The sequence below is a fragment of the Orcinus orca genome, chromosome 16 (assembly GCF_937001465.1).
Source record: "Orcinus orca chromosome 16, mOrcOrc1.1, whole genome shotgun sequence".
Lineage (NCBI taxonomy): Eukaryota > Metazoa > Chordata > Mammalia > Artiodactyla > Delphinidae > Orcinus > Orcinus orca.
Window position 1 is genome coordinate 22,021,518 of NC_064574.1, and position 17,980 is coordinate 22,039,497.

Sequence of the window (17,980 nt, forward strand, 5' to 3'; positions counted from 1 at the left end):
AGTTGGGTGGTCATGGTGGGGTGTAGGTGGGCTTCACAGGGGAAGGGCGCTGGGACATATGCTTACTCCTCGCCACCAAATCTAAGAGGCAGGTACTATCATCACCATCATCACCATCCCCATCATCATCAGCATCCCCATCTTACAGATGAGGAAACTGAGACTTATGAGAGTTCGCGACTTGCTGGAATGCCCCAACGGGCAAATGCATGAGGAAGAGATTCGACCCCTGTTCTGAATCCGAAGTCAGTACGCGCTTCACCCAGTGTCTGGACTGCGCTGGAGCCTCGCTCTGTAAAATGGGCGCTTCCCGGGGATGGGCGGGCTGCGAGACAAGGGAGGCGGGAGCGCGGGGAAGGAGAGAGGAGCAGCGCCGGCTCGAGTTCCCCTTGGCAGCCGCGCGTCCCTGGGCAGGGAGGGGGCGTCTGGTTCTCATCACACGCCGCGGCGGGTGGGGTGGGGGAAAGGCGCCGGCTCCGAGGGGCGGCCATTGGCCGCCGCCGGGTCCCACGAGGGGAGCAGCCCCCGCCCCGCCCGCCCCGCCCCTGCGGCCGCCCTCGGTGATGGCCCGGCCGGCGCCGCCCACGGCTCTTCCAGTCTCTCCCTGTCCCCAGTCTCGGTCTCCGTGCGTCTCTCCCGCACCCCTTCTCTCTCACTCTCACAGTCTCCCCAGCTCCCTTCGGAGATGAGGCAGGGGTCGGCGCCCAGGGCCAGCCCGCTCCGCCCGCTCCAGGGCTAGGCGGGGGGGCCGGGGGCTGCACCGGACAGACCGACGCGCGGACCGGACCCAGTGAGCCGTCGCCCAGGAAAGGAGCAGCCGCCGCCGCCGCCGCCGCCACCGCTTGTACCCCGTCACCATGGTAACGCCTGCCAAGGCCTGGACCACCTTGCTCTGTCCCCTTTTGATGGGGCACAGCCCTCGAGGGGATGTCCAGGGCAGACCCCCTACCTTTGACACTGAGACAACCCTCAGTTCCTGACTAGGGGTCTGTGCTTAACTGCCTCCACCAGCAGGGGAAGGGTGGAGGGTGCAGGAATCCATCTCTGGCAACGATGTCCTCGCCATCTGTCCACGCGTGAAGTGGATGGAATAAGATTGGATGTCTGGTAAACTTTGATACGGCCCCATCCCATAGCACAGATCGGAGCTGGAAACCTACCTCTGGGCCTTGGACAAACTTGGGGTGGTGATGCATTTCAGACTTGGGGCTGAGGGTCAGATATGCCCACTGTTGCCACACGAGTTTGGATGGAGTTGGGGGTTAAAGTCCCCTCTCAGCCCAGTCAGGCAGCACAGGGCAAGGAGGGTTAGGGTACAGAGTGGAGAGGAGGGAATTGCTCACCAAAACTTGGGGTGGTGTTGATCCTTTAGACTCAGGGCAACAGTGTCAGATCTGCACATTGGCCCGGCATGAGGTGCTCCCATGGGAATTGGGTGGGGAGGTAGGCCTAGGGGAGGGGGAGGACAGAAGGCAATACCCCACACCGTGTCTTCCTGGGCTGGCACCTCAAGAAGGTTGCGGTGTTGTGTGTTTGTGTTTGTGTCAATATCTGGTAACAGAAAATGAAAGAAAAGCCTGTTAGCAGGGAATCTCAGCCCAGCTCCAGCCAGGCCGAGGAGCCCCAGGCCGGTTCACGGGAGCAATAGGGATTTGGAAAAGGGCTGTGGGGACAGGTCATGGCTTTAGCCCCTTGACTGTGATCGACCAGGTTGAATTTGTGTCGGTTGAACTTGTGCACACGCAGAATTCTCTACAGACATGTTCACACGTACACACAGAGAGCATCCAAACACTCACCCGGCTGAATACACGTGCCCTCTCACACACGAGCCGTGTCCACCTGCTCTCCCAGATCGCTGGAATATGAGCATACGCCTGCATACATACTACAGACATACTACAACACCAGGCTCCTAAATCCGTGTACTGCAGGGCAGGTGTACACACACGTCACTCTTGGAGCTCTTTGGCAGTAATCATAAGCTAATGGTTATTCACCTCTCACCACAGGCAAGGCGCTGAGCTGGGCAATTTACACGCGGGAGATCACGTAACTCACACCTGCTCTAACAGTAAACTTGCTGGTGTCTCCACCCAACAGATGGAGACCCAAGGCTCTGGGAACTTAACTGACTGCCCAAGGTCACTCTGCCAGGAAGTGGCAGTTAGGACAGCCTGAATTCTGAGCCTGACTCGGCTGTCACGGCCACCCCAGAGCCACCTGCACCAAGTAGTGTTTGCCAAACTTTGCCTGGCTTCAGACTTAACCCAATTATTAGTTTTCGAATCCAGAAATTCCTCGCTGAACCCCAGACCCCTCAGATCAAGGGTCAGGCACTGGGTGGCTCCTCTCAAAGGGTGAACAATTCTTTTCTGAATGGGAGTGAGACAAGTTTTCCTCCCACCTTTGTCTTTAAATATATTAAAGGTAGTCACCTGCCCATCTCTCTGGCATCACCTCTATACTCCAGCCACTCTGACTTTGGTTCAGAGCCTCTTGTGTTTCGTGCTCCCTCCTGCCACAGGGCCTTTGCACATCCTGTTCCTGCTAAGTGGAGCACCTTCCCCTAATGAATTCCTATTCATCCTGTGAATCTCCACCCAAATGTCACCTCCTCAGGAAAGCCTTTCCCGATTCCCCTGACTTTCACTCTAGCATGCTGTATATCTTTCCTTCGTGGTACCCATCACAGTTGTAATGTTTGTGGGGCAATTTGATTAATGGCTATTTAGTGTTCTGGGGCAGCCCAAGGTCAGAACATCTTATGACAGGGATGTAGGGTTTATCCCATCCCACATTTCTGAAGTTTCAGTATCGTCATAACAAATTTTGCATATCCACTTACTGGATGAGGTATTATAAAAAAATTATAAAATTTACTACTTATTATTTGCTTAATATTTTTCTTTAAATCAACTTACTTTATAAACTGAAAAATATATTTAAATAGGAAATTTTATATCATGACCATGAAAAATCAGTATTCATTGTCATAAATAGAAAGTAACTGTAAAAATACATACAATGAAGGCAAATATATGTTAGAAAATTCTGGCTCGATCAAGTTGGCCATGGATGATTCTAAGCCTGAGGACGATTTTCTTTTTCTTAAAAGGAGTAATAACTAAGTGTCTGAGAGGTGTTCAAGATATACTGGCACTGGGGCTTCCCTGGTGGCGCAGTGGTTGAGAGTCCGCCTGCCGATGCAGGGGACACAGGTTCATGCCCCGGTCCGGGAAGATCCCACATGCCGCAGAGCGGCTGGGCCCGTGAGCCATGGCCGCTGAGCCTGCGCGTCCGGAGCCTGTGCTCCGCAACGGGAGAGGCCACAACAGTGAGAGGCCCGCGTACCGCAAAAAAAAAAAAAAAGAAAAAGAAAGAAAAAAAGATATACTGGCCCTGAACTTTCTCTTTGGTGTCATCAAGAGGACTGGGAGAGAATTGGAGTAACTTTCTTACTGTGATTTCACGTCAAGTTCGTGTCCTCCCCACATCGTCTTGTGGGCTACCTGTGATCCCATCTCATGCTTTGAGAAAAACTGATTGAGTCCAATTCATTTCATTCAACATTGCCAAAGTACTTACCTCATGGTGGTCCCCCAAAGTACCTACTGTGTGCCAGGCCCCGTGTAAGGATCAGGGCCTGGAGATGAGTCAGCCCTGCTCCCTGCCTGGGGGGCTTGCAGTCGCTGGTGAAGGCAGACCATCCACTGAGAATTCTGTGCTGTATGATGGGTAGTGGGAGTCCGTCCCTTTGCCTAGAAGCACATGTATCGTGAAAAAGAGATGCGGGTCGAGCAGGGCTCTGAAGGGTGGGAAAGAGCTCACCCAGTCTGGGGAGGGGTGAGTGGGAGTTCAGGCAGTGCTTCCCAAAGTGAGGAACCCACCATGGGTCCTAGGAGGGGAGACTTTTGCTGGCGCTTAGATGAACATTTTTTATATAGCTTTTCATCTTAATGGGTGCTAGGAAGTGATTTAAACAGCACAGCCACATGATAATAAATACAAATAAATTTAAGTTGAAAATGAAGTGACAAAAAGACTAACATGAAGTAAATAGTTAATATTAAGGAAACAATAAATTAGGTTAGGTGAACAGCGAGAAAAACTCATGAATGCGACGCATGGGTCTTTGGGAAGCCCCGAGCTACAGTGTTGTGTGTATTAGACGTAGGAAGGGTGTGCTGGGTGTAGATTGATGGGCCACTGATGCCAGGCTGAGTTGCTCAGGCAATGGGGAGCCACTCAAGATCGTTGAGCAGTAGAGGGTCACGGTTGGATCTGTGTGTTAGAAAGGCTATTGTTGTGGCCAAAGGGGAGCCTGGCCTGGTGGCAGGGAGCCTGGGGAAGAGGCAGAGGAACTGGGAGTTATGTGGGCAGGTTCATACTCCAGCTCTACCATTTACTTGGGCTCAGTTTCTTAACCTGTAAAATGGGAATAAATATACCCCTCCCATAGAGTTGTTGGGAAGATGAAATAAAAGAATGTACAAAAGGTTCTTAGGATAAGGCATGCCACAGAAGCCTTGCTCAGTAAGAAGCTCTAGTAAAATTGTTATTATCCTTATGTGGTTTAGGTGGGGGATGGTGAACCCCAGGGCAGAGGCAAAAGGGATAAGAGGGAAAGGAACAAACACAAAACTAAGGCCCAAAGAGGTGAACTGACTTGCTCAAGGTCACACAGATGATACATAACAAAGCTGGACTTGAATGTGGGTCTTCTAATGCCCACTTGCTTCTCAGTTCACTGCGTCTGGGTTGTTTTTCCAGTTTCTGAAAGGTTTTATTAAGGAGCCAGTTCTCACTCATACTTCCACCCACACAAAAAAGGATTTAAAGCAGGAGAAGCCTTAGTTGGATGTGAGCAATAACTTCCTGGCAGCCAGAGCAACAGAACGCTGGGTTTAGACTCTCCAGCCTGGAGAAGTTCAAGAGGAGGCCCCCGGTAGTTGAGCCTTGTGGTCACAGCTTGACACCCACTGGGCTGCATCTGGCTTACAGATGTGTTTGGTTTGGCCAACCTTTAAAATTTGGGGAGGTTTTACTAAAATTTCAATAGACCTGGCAATGCTGGGCAAAGGCAACTCTCGGCTGGAGCTGATGAGATGCGGTGTGTGCCCCAGGCCCCACCACTCCCTATTGTTTCCCTGACACTGAGGCCGACTGTCAGGGGCCACTTACCAAGGGGCTAGAGGGGTTATTTTCTCACACTTGGACCAACTCCGTCTTCCATGTCAACTCTCAGGCCCCTGTAGGCATTTGTATTTGTGGCTGCTGGTTGAGACCCTCCCTGGACCTGAGTAGGGAAATGGATGAGACAGACCTTTGTAAACTTTCTCACCAACGGTGGGTTAACTGATCCCATTTGGGAACCATCCCAGTTCCAAACCTTCCTGAACCTGATTGTACCTTGAATTCTAGAAAGGCCCCACTTGGAAGGGCCCTTAGAGATAGATAAGCCCAATGGTCCCATTTTACAGATGGGGAAACTGAGGCTAAGATAACTCAGTGAGTCAAGGGTGGAATCTCACCTTTCCCAGGCGTTTCTGCCACGGAGGAGAGCAGGGGTTGAAGGTAGTAGCCCTAGGACACTGCCTACCTCAGCTTTTCTCAGTTCTCTCTCTTCCCAAGCTAGGAGGTGTCGATGCTAAGTGATGCTAAAATCTTTGCCTGTTGGAGTAAATGGATAAATCTGGACCTTTAAGAAGAGTTCAGCCCACCTCTCAGAAGGCCCAACTAACAACATCTGGTGAGACCATTTAAAAAGGGAACCAGACTTAAAAACACACACACACAATCACACTTTTATATCCCCACCCCCAATTATAAGAGCCCTACAGTCTGGTAACAGAACGTTTGGAAAATCCAGCAACTATGAGGAAAATTAAAACTGTGACTTACGAGGCCCCCGTCCCTCACAGCCCTCAGGGGTAACTGCAGTTAACACTTTATTTCATGGCCTCTCGGCTTACACACACTTTTACACAGTGGAGATCACACTGCATGGGAATTTTTTTTTCAATTCCAATGGTCAGAAGAGTAGTTACTGCTGGACTGGGGGCTTGGCCTGGGAGGGGGCTTCTTTCTGGGGTGGTGGAAATCTTGTCTGTCCATCCGGGTAGTGGTTCCAACGGTACATACAGAGGTAAAAATGCATCAACCTATGCACTTCATACTTGTTTATTTTACTTGATAAGACTTAAGATGGCAATAATAATAGAGGCTTATTGCAAAGACATTGATCAGAAATTTACAAACACCTGTACTCCGACTCCTCCCCTGCCCAGACAGGACTGCTGGGAACAGACACTCTTCTGTGCCCTTTGGCACCATACAAGGTTCCTTGGGTCAGTCCAGAAGGTCTGTGAGCATCGTATAGGTGCCAGCCCCCTTGGTGGGCTCCATCTCTGGCCCTGAGTCGCAGGGGAGGGGGCTGAAGGGCTTCAGACTGGCTCTGGCCTGTGACACCCACTTCTTTCTCAGCTTCACACCATCTCCTGCCTCAGCTCCTGTCGAGGAACAGTTAAAGGCCCGGCTGGGCTGCGCTCATGGGGGAGGAATGGAAACATGTCGATTAAGTTTCACGGAAATCATTTTGAGGGGCCCACGTCTGGCCGATGGTGTTTGGGTTCCTGTGGTCCCGGGCTGGGCTGCCCGTTTGATTTTGAGTGGAGAGTAGCCAGCTTTCCTCCCTGCAGCCGCCTGGGCCTCGTCACCGTGTGCTTCCCCCAATACTTGGACCGCTTATGAGCCCCTGGGGCTCAGGCCTGTAGCAGGTAATGCTCTGGCCAAGAGCTCGGAGTCCCGTTGACTTGGAACGTTCTTCCTTTTTACTGGCTGCCCCTTATATGGTTACAGTGTGCGGCCAGCTGAGCCAGTATGCGAAAGCCAAGGCGTTCCAGGCTGCAAGCCTTGGTCTGTGAGAGGTAAACATCATTATTGGGCCCCACTTGAAACAGTGCAGGATAGACAGCTGGGAAGGCCGCCTCCAAGGCTGGTGGCTGGTGGTGGCCCCAAGGCAGACACCCAGGGACAGAGGCAGAGGGTAGACTTGACCCGTCCAGACCTGCGTTGGGATCCTGGCTCTGTCTTTCTCCCCTTCTCTGTGATCTTGGACCAGATAAAGAGTCTTAGTTTCTTTATCTGTAGAATGGGATGTTCCTACTTTGCCCCTAGGATGGTTGTGTGGCCAAGAAGGAGAATGTGAGTAGAGGGCCTGGTGAATAGCAGACACCCCGAAACTGTCATTATTATGGGGGTCACCCTTGTGTCTGGGCTTACCAATGACGGTGCCAGGACCCTCTTTCCTTCAGAACGGGGGCTGTAGACATTCCTTCATTCCTTCATTCATATATTCATTCTATAGATAGCGATGCAGGGCCTACTGGTGCTCAGCTCTGTGTGGCTGCCGGGGACACAGCAGTGACACCAACATTTGTCTAAATGCCCTGGGCCAGCGTCTCCGATTTTACAGCCGCCTGGCATTAGAATCTTTCTGGGATGGAGTCAGGCTCTCTTCCTCTCCCTCCAAGTCTTTATTTTATTTCCCTGTCTCCAGGGGCCTCATTTATAAAACGTGATTTTTCTGTTCTAAGTAAGCTCCCTTTATGCCGGATTCTTGTTTATTCTCATCTTCCTTTACATCCTTCAGCGATAGATAGACTCAGAACTTGCAGCCAGTCTGGGGCAACCAGAATGGCTTTCATCAGGCTTTTTTAAGAGTCGAAAATCACAACCCTTGGATCCTAGCACCACACCTGGTTGGGACCCTCTGGCCTTGTCCCACTTGCCTATTTTATAGATGGAAAAGGTGTGGTTCAGAGAGGGACACTTTATTTATCCCTCCACATCACTGAGCACCTATATCGTGCCAGGCACTGAAAACCCTAGAAGAATAGGAGTCCCTGCCGGCTGTGTTAGTTTCCATTGCTGCTGAAATTAATGACCACAAATGTAGTAGCTTACAGCAGCGTGAATGTGTCATCTTGCAGCTCTATAGATCAGCTGTCCAACGTGGGCCTCGCTGGGCTCAAATCAAGGTGCCGATGGGCTGCCTTCTTTTCTGGAGGCTCTCAGTGAGAACCTGTTTGCCTTTCCCAGCTTCCAGGAGTCGCCCACATTCCTTGGCTTTGCCTCCATTTTCAAAGCCAGCAGCATTGCCTCTCTCTGATGCTTCTTCCACAGTCACCTTTCCTTCTGACTCTCACCCCTTCTGCATTCTCTTCTCCTTTTGAGGACACTTGTGATTGGATTGGACTCACTTGGATAATCCAGAATCATCTCCCTACTTTAAGGCCAGCTGACTAGCCACTTTTATTCCATCTGCAACCTTAATTCCTCTTTGCCATGTAAGGTTCCAGAGATTAGGATGTGGGCATTGGGCGGGGGGGAGCATTATTCTGCTTACCACTCCTGTCCTCAGGGAGCCCGGGGTCCACCGAGGGAGACAAAAATCAGCGTGGGATTTGCCATGGGAGCCCAGAAATGAGGACACCTGACCCAGCTAGGGTGGGAGTGGGAGATCAGAGAAAGTCTCCTAGAAGAGACGAGGGGTGACCTGATCTAGCAGAATGAGGAGTTAGCCTGGTGGGAATGGAAGTAGAAGGCGTCCCTGGAGGAAGGAACAGCATGTGCAAAGTCCTGGAGGCAAGGGAGGGAACGTGTGTGTCATAGTGGCAGAAGCCTAGGGAGAGCAGTGAGGCTGGAGGTGTGGCCAGGTGCTTTCTGAAGGCAGTGTGGAACCTCTGAGCAGGAGACTGACAAGGCCAGATTTGCATTTGAGAAAGATCACCCTGGGGTCCTGGTGGAGAAATGCTGGAGAGGAGGGAGACTAGAGAAGGGAAAACAGTGAGGAGGTGATTCGGTGGAAGAGGTGATGGGGGCCTGGATCTGGGCGGGGCAGGCGAACGGAGCAGAGAGAGTGGGCTGGTGAGCTGATGGAGGGGAGAAGACTGTATAGGATGTGGTGAGGGTTGTCTGTGGGCAGGGGAGGCAGGAGGAAGGGGCGGGATGATGAACAGATTTCTGGTTTAGGAGTCTGACTGGATGGGGAGGCAATCACTAAGGTAGGGATGTGGGGGGAAGGGTAAGCTTAGGAGGGTATTGAGTTAGATTTATGTATTGATGGTCTGTGCCCCGTAAACATCTAGAGGAGGCATCCTGGATGGATGAAGATGGAGCTCGCATCAATCGTATCAACTTGTATCAGTTAGTTACTGCTGTGTAATAAACCACCCCAACTGAGTGGTATAAAACAGCAATCACTCATGATCACTCATGTGTCTGCATGTGGACTGGGACTTGTCTCATCTAAGCTGGGCTTCGCTGGTAGCTCAGCTTCAAACTGCAGGTGTGTAGGTCTGCAGGTCAGCCAGGTGGCGACATTTGGGGATGCTGACCTCTCCTTTCCCTCTGGCCCTGACCTGGGTGCCTTCCCCTGTTCCTCTACTCCACCTTGGATCAGCAGATGACATTTGAGCAAAGATCTGCAGGAGGTGAGGGAGTGAGGATGTCTTAAGGAGGAGTATTCTAGGCAGAGGGAGCAGCCAGTGCAAAGGCCCTGAGATGGGATTGTGCCTGGTATGTTTGAAGAAAAGGAAAGAAGGCCAATGTGGCTGAAGGGGGTGTGTGAGTGGGAGGGTGTCGCAGAGGAGTTCAGAGTTAGCAGGAGCCTTAGTTATCTGAGGTCAGGAAGGTCAGAGGAAGTGGCCCCTACCCTTATTATTATCGCTACTGTCACTTTTCATCCTCTCCTCCTGTCCCCCACAGGACCCCCCCTCCTTGGATGCCGCCATCCAGCATGCCCTGGCGGGCCTCTATCCCCCTTTTGAGGCCACAGCACCCACCATCCTGGGTCAGGTGTTCCGTCTCCTGGATTCTGACTTCCGGGGCGATGGACTGAACTTCCTCCTGGATTTCCTGATCCCTGCCAAGCGCCTGTGTGAACAAGTGCGCGAAGCAGCCTGTGTAAGTCAGAGGGATGTGGGACCAGGGGACAAGCTCTCCCAGAAGGCCAGGGGCTGGAGGTGAGCAGAGAAGGAGGTGGGCTGGCGAGTGTGTTGTTGAAGGGCATGAACTGGGGACGTGGGATGGCTTTCAGGTGTCATTGCTTTCTCCAAAAAACACTTCAGCCCCACAAATGGACAGGAAGGTCACTTGGCCCTTTACGCTCTGACATCTAGGAGTCAATCACGTTTGCGCTTTGACTAACAGGGAGGGAGGCCAGCCTTGTGGTTCTCTGGCCCCCAGGAGCTGGCACTGTGGGCATCACCTGGCTGTATTGGCTGAAGTGCTGCAGCTCCAATGGAAATAGTAGAGAATGTCCTAGACCTTCCCTGGAGCCCTTGTGGCATCAGGACTCTCACTTTCTTCCCTGGAGACTCCTTCAACCCAGATCTCAGGGAGGCCTCTCCTGAGGCAAAGGGAAAAGAAAAGTGTTTTAGGCAGGACTCACTCGCTGCAAATGACAGATCCTTACTCAGACCAGGACAGGGTGATTCGGACCAAGGCCCGAGATGTTCTGCTGATCAAACTCCTCCAGGACTCTTTCTGTCTCTTGTCTCTGCTTCTACTGCTTGCCAGAATCATGCTTACAGGCTAGGTGTTTCCCAAGGCTGGAGCCCAGGGCAGCACTAGGATCAAAATCCTACTCTGGAGAGGAAAATGAACTCCTCCCCATCGGCTGCAGATAGAAAAATCACAAGGAAGGATCCTGATTGGCCAGGCTCGGCTCCTGTGTCCCTGCTTGGACCAATCACTGTGGCAAGAGGAATGGGGTACCAGGATTGGCCAGGCTTGGATCCTGTGTCCATGCTTGGACCAATTATTGCAGCCAGAGGAATGGGATACCAGGATTGGCCACGCTTGAGTCATACGCCTACCTCTAAGCTCAGAGGGTGGAGACTGTTTTAAGAAAGGGTGGGGAGAGGCCTTTGGAGACCAAAGCCTCAGATGTCCACTGCTAGAACTCACCCACACCCTTCACAGAGTTGCTGACTCTGCCCTACTCTTCTGTTATTCAGTGCCCACCCCTACTGCCCCAGCGTCAAGAATCGCTAACAGCATCTTAGGTCCTACTAGCCTTTCCTGAGTTGCTCATGCCTGTCGGGGACCTGGCACATCAGGAGGACAGATAAGCAGAGGGACCGTGTGCGTCATTTCAGTGATAGAAAGAAATTGAATGTAGCAGCTAAAAGTTCAGGCTTAGGAGCCAGAATTAGAGATGGTTGGAACTGGAAGGAAATAGATCATTCATTTAAGCTACTTAGCACAGTGCCTGACACACAGAAATAGCTCCATACACATTTGCTGTTCTTTTAGGAGAAGGAAGAGTCTCACTGAAACATTGCAGCCAATTTCCACATATCCATGTTGACATCATTTAAGCCATATCCTCCCCATCCTTATTTCTTCTCCCTGACAAGCTGTACAACTGCCTGCTTCCTTTATTTCGCCATTAAAACTGCATTTGCACTGTCTCTTTCCCCATTTCTTCTAGGGACAAGGGTCACAACATTTAGATTTCTTTATTTCCAATTATCTTTAACTTTAATCGTAATTATAGGTGAATTCGTGTCGTCTCAGAGCAGGGGGTAGTAGCGTGGGATTCATGTATGCCCTCAGGAGTCAGATGCCCCAAGTTCAAATCCAGTCTCCATCACTATGAAGTTGGGGGATCTATGTCACCTCTCTGAGCTTCAGTTTTCTTATGTAGGAAGTGGGAATGTTAATAACACAGGATGTATGTACCTCACTGAGATGATACACACAGCTTAGCCCAGAGCCTGGCATGAAGTAATTGCTCAGTAGCTGCTGGCTGTTACTTTCCCACTGTCTCCTTTCTCCCTCTGAAATAAGAATGGGCCAGCCTCAAAGTCTGCCTTTATAACCACCAGCACCCAGACAGACAGCCACCATCAATGAGGTCTGGAGGGACTAAGGACAGATACAGCCGACTCCAAATGTGAAAGTCTAGGCACAAGTCCTGCTTTCGCTACTTTTCAGCTGTGTGACCATGAGGCAATTCTTTAGCCTCGGTTTCCTCATCTGTAAAGTTGAGGAACTTTCCTGAACTGCCTGCACCACTGAGTTACTGAGTGTCAAATAAGATGATCGTAACAGTCATTTCTATGGTGCTTTGCTATTTGCAAAATACCTCTGGACTGTTTCATCTCGTTCACTGAGAAGGTGACGGAAAGGATGTTGTAAACAGCAGAAGGCTATGTGGAAAGGCTGGAGTAACACAGACTCGTGGGGTTTATGGATATGAAGCTTCTTGGAGACAGCCGAATCTGCAGTGTAACTGAAATGAACTGTTTTATCAACATGGTAGGTACAAGTATGGTCAGATCACATTATTTCCCCAATTAATAATTCCAGGAAGCACCTGCTTAATTAACAGGAAGTTTAGTGTCACCCCCTGGAGGTCTCCTATATACACATGCAAATTATATGAGATTATCCAGGGCTTATTCAATCTGTAGGAATCAGATCAGACTCTTCCAAAAGTCAGGTAGAGAAAGACCTGTTGGCAGTCTGGTGGAGCTGTCGTTTCTGTTGTTGCCACGTGGTGTCACTGTTGAACACTGGGTCTGCACAGCCCTGACAGCCCCCTGGAGAGGCCCCAGGATGACTTGCTGTGTCTACCTGTGTAGAGAATTGCTGGCACCCTCTGTTTAAATTTTTTTTATTGTTTAGCCTCACCTGCCGTGTTGTTAACTGCTAATGGGAAATAAATAAATAATAAACAAACAGATAAATATTCTGGGTCTGACTTTCAGACCCAGAAGAGCAGAATGATTTTTCAGGGCCATCCAGCAAGTTTGTGGCAGGGTCAGATTTCCTAACTTCTCACTTAGTAGTGTTTCTACTTCACTCTGTAATCTCTCTACTTTACAAATTAGAGAATGGAATAAAGGCAGTACGTAACGTTTTTTAAAGATTGAAAATCCTACAGTTTTTCAAAAGGTAAATATTGTCAAAGGGAGAGGGAAATAATATTTATTGAACGTCTACTTATTATATGTTATGCATTGTGTTGGTTTTTAAAAAAACATAAATGTATTTATAATCTAACTTGATCCTCATACCAACCCAATAATACCACTATGTATCATTATTCCTATTTGCAAATAGGGAAATTGAGACTCAAAGAAGTTAAGTCATTTGCACAGATTAGTGATTCAGACCTTGGAAGCCATGTCTCCCTGGCCCTAAAGGGGAGGGTTTAGCTTGAGCTGGCTTGAGAGAAGTTTTGATAGGTGGAGAGGAGAAGGGAGCCAGCAGGACGATCCTCGTGGGAAAGGTGCTTGCTAACTGGCGCCTGGCACTCAGAGCTTTTCTCCTTTGGCCCAGTAGGCTAGCAAGTATTTTCAAGGTCAGGGCCAGGACTAAGGTGAGCAAGAGGCGTGGGAGACACAACATTGAAGGAGGCGCTGCCTCTTGGGGCTGTGTGACTTGCAGGATGCTGAGAGTGGAGCCTCCTTGGATGCTGTGTCCTAGGCACCTTTCTTGCCTCACCTGAGTCCCCGACCCGTTCAGGGTTCCTTCTGGGAGAGGGAAGGAAGCAAACCCGTGGGCGGGGTTTTCAGGGCCAGGTTCTCTGATGCCAGCCCCTTCTCTTTGCAGACCCCCTACTCACACCACCTCTTCCTGCATGAAGGCTGGCCTCTGTGCCTGCGGGATGAGGTTGTGGTCCACCTGGCATCCCTCAATCCCCTCTTATTGCGCCAAGGTGACTTCTACCTCCAAGTTGAGCCCCGGGAGGAGCAGTCCGTCTGCATCATGATCAAGTGCCTCTCTGTGGACCTCCACACAGTGGACATGAAGCCTGTTCCTGAGTCATCCTACCCTATACTTTTCACCCAAGCCTGGCTGGAGGCCATCAACAGTGACCTTGAGGGCAGTCCCCTACACAACTGCCTGGTAGCTTCAGAAGACGGGATTGCCCCTGTGCCCTGGACCAAAATAACCAGCCCAGAGTTTGTGGATGACAGACCCCACGCAGTAAATGTCCTCTCCCCAGCCTGGAGATCCCTTCAATTAGAGGCACTGGATTTGAACAGCCCCCAAGAGCTGCACCAGGCCAGGTCCCCAGGCAGCCAGGTGCTGCTTGCCCAGAGTTTGGCCAAGGGCAAGGGCAGGACACATGGGGACAAGTATCCAGGACTCATCAAAGTGGAGCAAGCTGGGCCTGGGGAGGTGGGCTTCGGGGTGGACGAAGTGGCCAGCCAGGACTTGGAGGGAGATTATGTGGCTCTCCTGGACTTTTCCCAAGAGAACCAAGGAGGGTCTCCCAGTAAGGAGGTGGAGACATCCAGTGGGTTTCCTTTTGGCGCACAGGAGGAGCTATCTGGAACTAAGGAAATCCCTTTCTCTCAAAGGATACTGCCTCTCTCAGGGGCCAATGGGGGGCCTTCCTTGGAAAAATGGACTTGTGAGAAGCCAGCAAGTTCGGGGGAGAAACCCTGTGTTTGCGACTTGAGGAGAAAGGTTAATCATAAAGTTCCCACCCAAGACTCAGAACACCAGCCCCAAGAGCCCTACCTCAGCGTCCTTGTAAACCCACTGCATGGTGCCTCTGGCCTCGGGCCAGGTGTCTCAGAAGAGTCAGCTCCCTCCAAGACACAGGGACCTCTGGGAGACTCAGAGAATATAGTCCAGCTCAATCCGGGACCAAAACAAGCAACCTCTGCCCAGCTGCGCCCAGCTTCCCCTCCTGCTTCTCCAGCCCCTGCAACCAAGATGGAAGAGAGGACCCAACAGGAAAATGCGAGACTTCCCAAGCCTGTGGCCAGGCCCTGTCAAAACACTTCCCCCACTCCTGGGCTCAAATTCTCTTTCTTAAAGTGGCAGAGGCAAGGCCCTGTGACTCAGGAGAAAGCCTCGTTCCAGCATGACGGGCCCTGGAAAGTCTTGTGTTCACTCTACTCTCCCAAACCCAACCGAGGCAAGTGCTTGGGGAAAGGTAAGTTGCCCACTCACTCAGCTGGACAGGGGAACTGTTCTCTGCATGTGATCAGGTGACAAGGTGGCACAGGCTGTCAGGGGCAGAGACCCACCTGGGCTGGCTCAGTCTCAGGGATTTAGAGCATGGGGTGGCATGTCAAAAGGCTTGAGGTCTCATGGGCCTGGAATTGAGCAAGGTTCTGTGATTGTGTTGAGATGGCCTGAGTCTACACCCCAACTTGGCCACGCACTGGCTGGGTGACCTTGATCGAGGACATAACCTCTCTAAGTCCAGGTGTCCCTGTCTATACAATGGGGATCTGTCTGCCTCCTCAAGTTGTTTTGAGGGTCAAAGACACACCAGAATTAAGGAGCTTAGCACAATGCCTGCCCCATAGAAGGAGATCAATATTGTAAGCTGTTACTATTAGAATGTGAAAAAGAAAACATTTTCCCTGGGAAAATCCATCTTCTGCTTAACACTCTTTGTTGTTTTTTTTCTCCAGCTGGAACAACTCAGACCAAAACATCTGGCCCAGACGCTGACTCAGACCCACTGACCGAGGAAAAGGCTGGCTTCCCAGAAGCTTCTGAAGGCCCTGCAGAAAAAGGCCCCGCTCTGAAGGAGGAGCCCCCAGGGCCCGAGCCCAGGTTTGGGGCTCTGAGCATGGACATCTTCCATTCCAGGATAGCATGCCTGCCAGGTCCTCAGGGATTGTAGGGGCAAGTGGAGGTGGAGGGGAGAGAGCTGTGGGGATGGGGAATGGGGCTGGGGTCCCTGAGTACCCTCAGATGCGGGTGGGTATAGGGGAGGCAGGGAAAGTCCTAGAGGCCTGTGTGCTGGATCAAGCCTCCCTGGGACTCAGATTCCATAAGTTTCCAATGAAGGAGGTTAAAGCAGTTTCTAGCAATCCATCCATCCATCCATCCTTCCATCCTACTTTCAGCGAGGCCATCAAGGTGGATGGCCATCTTAGGTCAGGTTCCCTAGAAGCAGAGCCTAAGACAGGGATCCGTGAAAAAGTGATTTATTTTACTGAGGGTTGCTCTCAGGGGAAGGGGAGTAAGGGAAGCAAGGCAGGGCAAGGGAGGAGCTAAGCCTGCATGTGGCCTGATTCCCCGGGGCGGGGGATGGGGGATGGGGGGGCGGTTCCTGGAGCATGAATTCCATCACAGAGATGGTTCCATCTTAAGGTTCAGGGGCTGACTTTCGTACCCCTGGATCTGTCAGTCATCAACAGCAGCCTGATCCTGGGATGGGGATGCAGGTGAGCCCATGATCCAGTTCAGCCGAGGGCAATTCTTCAGACAAGGGGGCACCTCTAAGCCAATTTACAGCCAATAATTACAGTCTCTGGGGGATGGGTGCTCTGGCCTGATGAAGGGGTCCGGTTGGGCATTAACATCATCCAATACTGAGAGCATTATCACTCCTGTTTAATATTTATTCATCTTTGCAATTAATATTTATTGAGCACCACTGTGTGCCACGCCCTGGGCTTAGCACTGAGGATTCAGCAGGGAACAAAGCCTGCCCTCAGGAAGCCTATATTCTAGTGGTGGAGAAAATTCAACAGGTTATTACAATACAGTGTAAAGAAATTGTGACTGTGGGGCAGTACAGGGGGCTGTGGGAGGACAGATGAGGCCCCTGGCCCAGGCTTGGGGTGGAGGAAGTAATGTGAAGCTCAGTCCTGTAGTATGAGTAGGTGTTATCCGTGTAAAGTGGTGGGAATGGTGTTCCAAGCTGAGGGAACAGCATGTGCAAAGTCCTGGCAGCAAGAGAAACCACTGTGCTTTCTGGGAACTGACTGTTCTGCAATTCTCTTTTACTTCATAGACTTCTAAATCTCTGCAGGACACGTCTGTGGGGACATTGCTCTGTCATTTCGAAGCTCCTGGGGAGCATCGTCTGTCATCTTCTTGGTCATCATTGTTGAAGCTCATGCTGTTTATTCCCATATTAATGTACACAGAATCTCACGATCCTTTTAGGGCTGTCATGTTACAGGAGCTCAGGTTTTATACGTCAAAGTCCCTGTTCTTAGAGGCTGGAGACCTTCATTCCAGTTCCAGCTCTACCCCTAGCTCCCTGTGTGACCTTGGAAGAGTCACTTGCCGTCTCTGAGCCTCATGCTCCTCCTTGTGTAAGAGGAGAAGGAGAGGAAGCAGATTGGACTTGACTCGCTGTCACTCTTTCCACAATTACTCTCTTGTAATTTGTTTGGCTTGCAACATATACTGATGGGTCCCAAGTGCCCGAACAGTGCCTGGCACATAGTCGCTGCTCAAAAATATCGGAGTGAATGAACATTCTCCACATGGACGTTCTTTCCATTCCCTTCCTCGACCTCCTCTTCATCAGCGATCTTGTCCTCATTACCCCAGCTACTCCTCCCACGGCCGTCCCCCATAACTCACTGCTCCCTCCCTCATTACAATGTCTCTCTTCCCAGATCGCACATTACCTCAATTTTAATAGCCCTTTTGTCCCCCAGAACTCTCAACCCATTGATCCAACCACCCTTTCACTGTCCCTCCCCACCCTCCATCATGTCCCCACTTCCTTTTAAACACTCTTATCTCCCTTGCCTTTCTCTTCTGCCTTCGTACTTTCCTGGAGAAATCCCAACCTCAGTTAAATCCAACTCTCTGCCTGCTTTCCCGCCTTGCACCTTTACAGCTGAACGAAGCCAGAAAGTCCGCATAACCACACCGACTGGTTGCCCATTTGATTCCTGATCACTGGCCTCCAGTGGGTACCACTGGTGCCCATGGATCCTGTTACTCTTCCAGAGTCTTGAAAGGTGCCCCCACTGTCCTTCCTGAATGACGATTTCACACCTGCTCCCTCCTCTGACCTTCACCACCATCTCCCTCAGCCTTACTCTCAGCTGATGACCTTCCTTCTTGTTTCACTGAGCAAGTAGAAACAATCAAAAGGAAGTCCACAAACTCCTGCCACCCCATTTAGCTACCTACCTGCATCGGTACCCACCCCCTCAGCATCCTATTCCAGATACAGGGAACA

General features: G+C 51.0%; 1 protein-coding gene across 1 annotated transcript in view; it reads left to right on the forward strand.

The window, feature by feature from the left end:
* The first annotated feature begins 9,567 nt into the window (after window positions 1-9,567).
* Window positions 9,568-17,980, forward strand: part of KIAA1755 (KIAA1755 ortholog) — a 35,238-nt gene continuing 26,825 nt past the window's right edge. Inside the window, exons 1-4 of the mRNA XM_004272979.3 lie at window positions 9,568-9,582; window positions 9,772-9,969; window positions 13,630-14,968; window positions 15,456-15,653. Of these exons, the coding sequence (XP_004273027.1) occupies window positions 9,568-9,582; window positions 9,772-9,969; window positions 13,630-14,968; window positions 15,456-15,653 (1,750 nt within the window). The remainder of the gene's footprint in view (window positions 9,583-9,771; window positions 9,970-13,629; window positions 14,969-15,455; window positions 15,654-17,980) is intronic.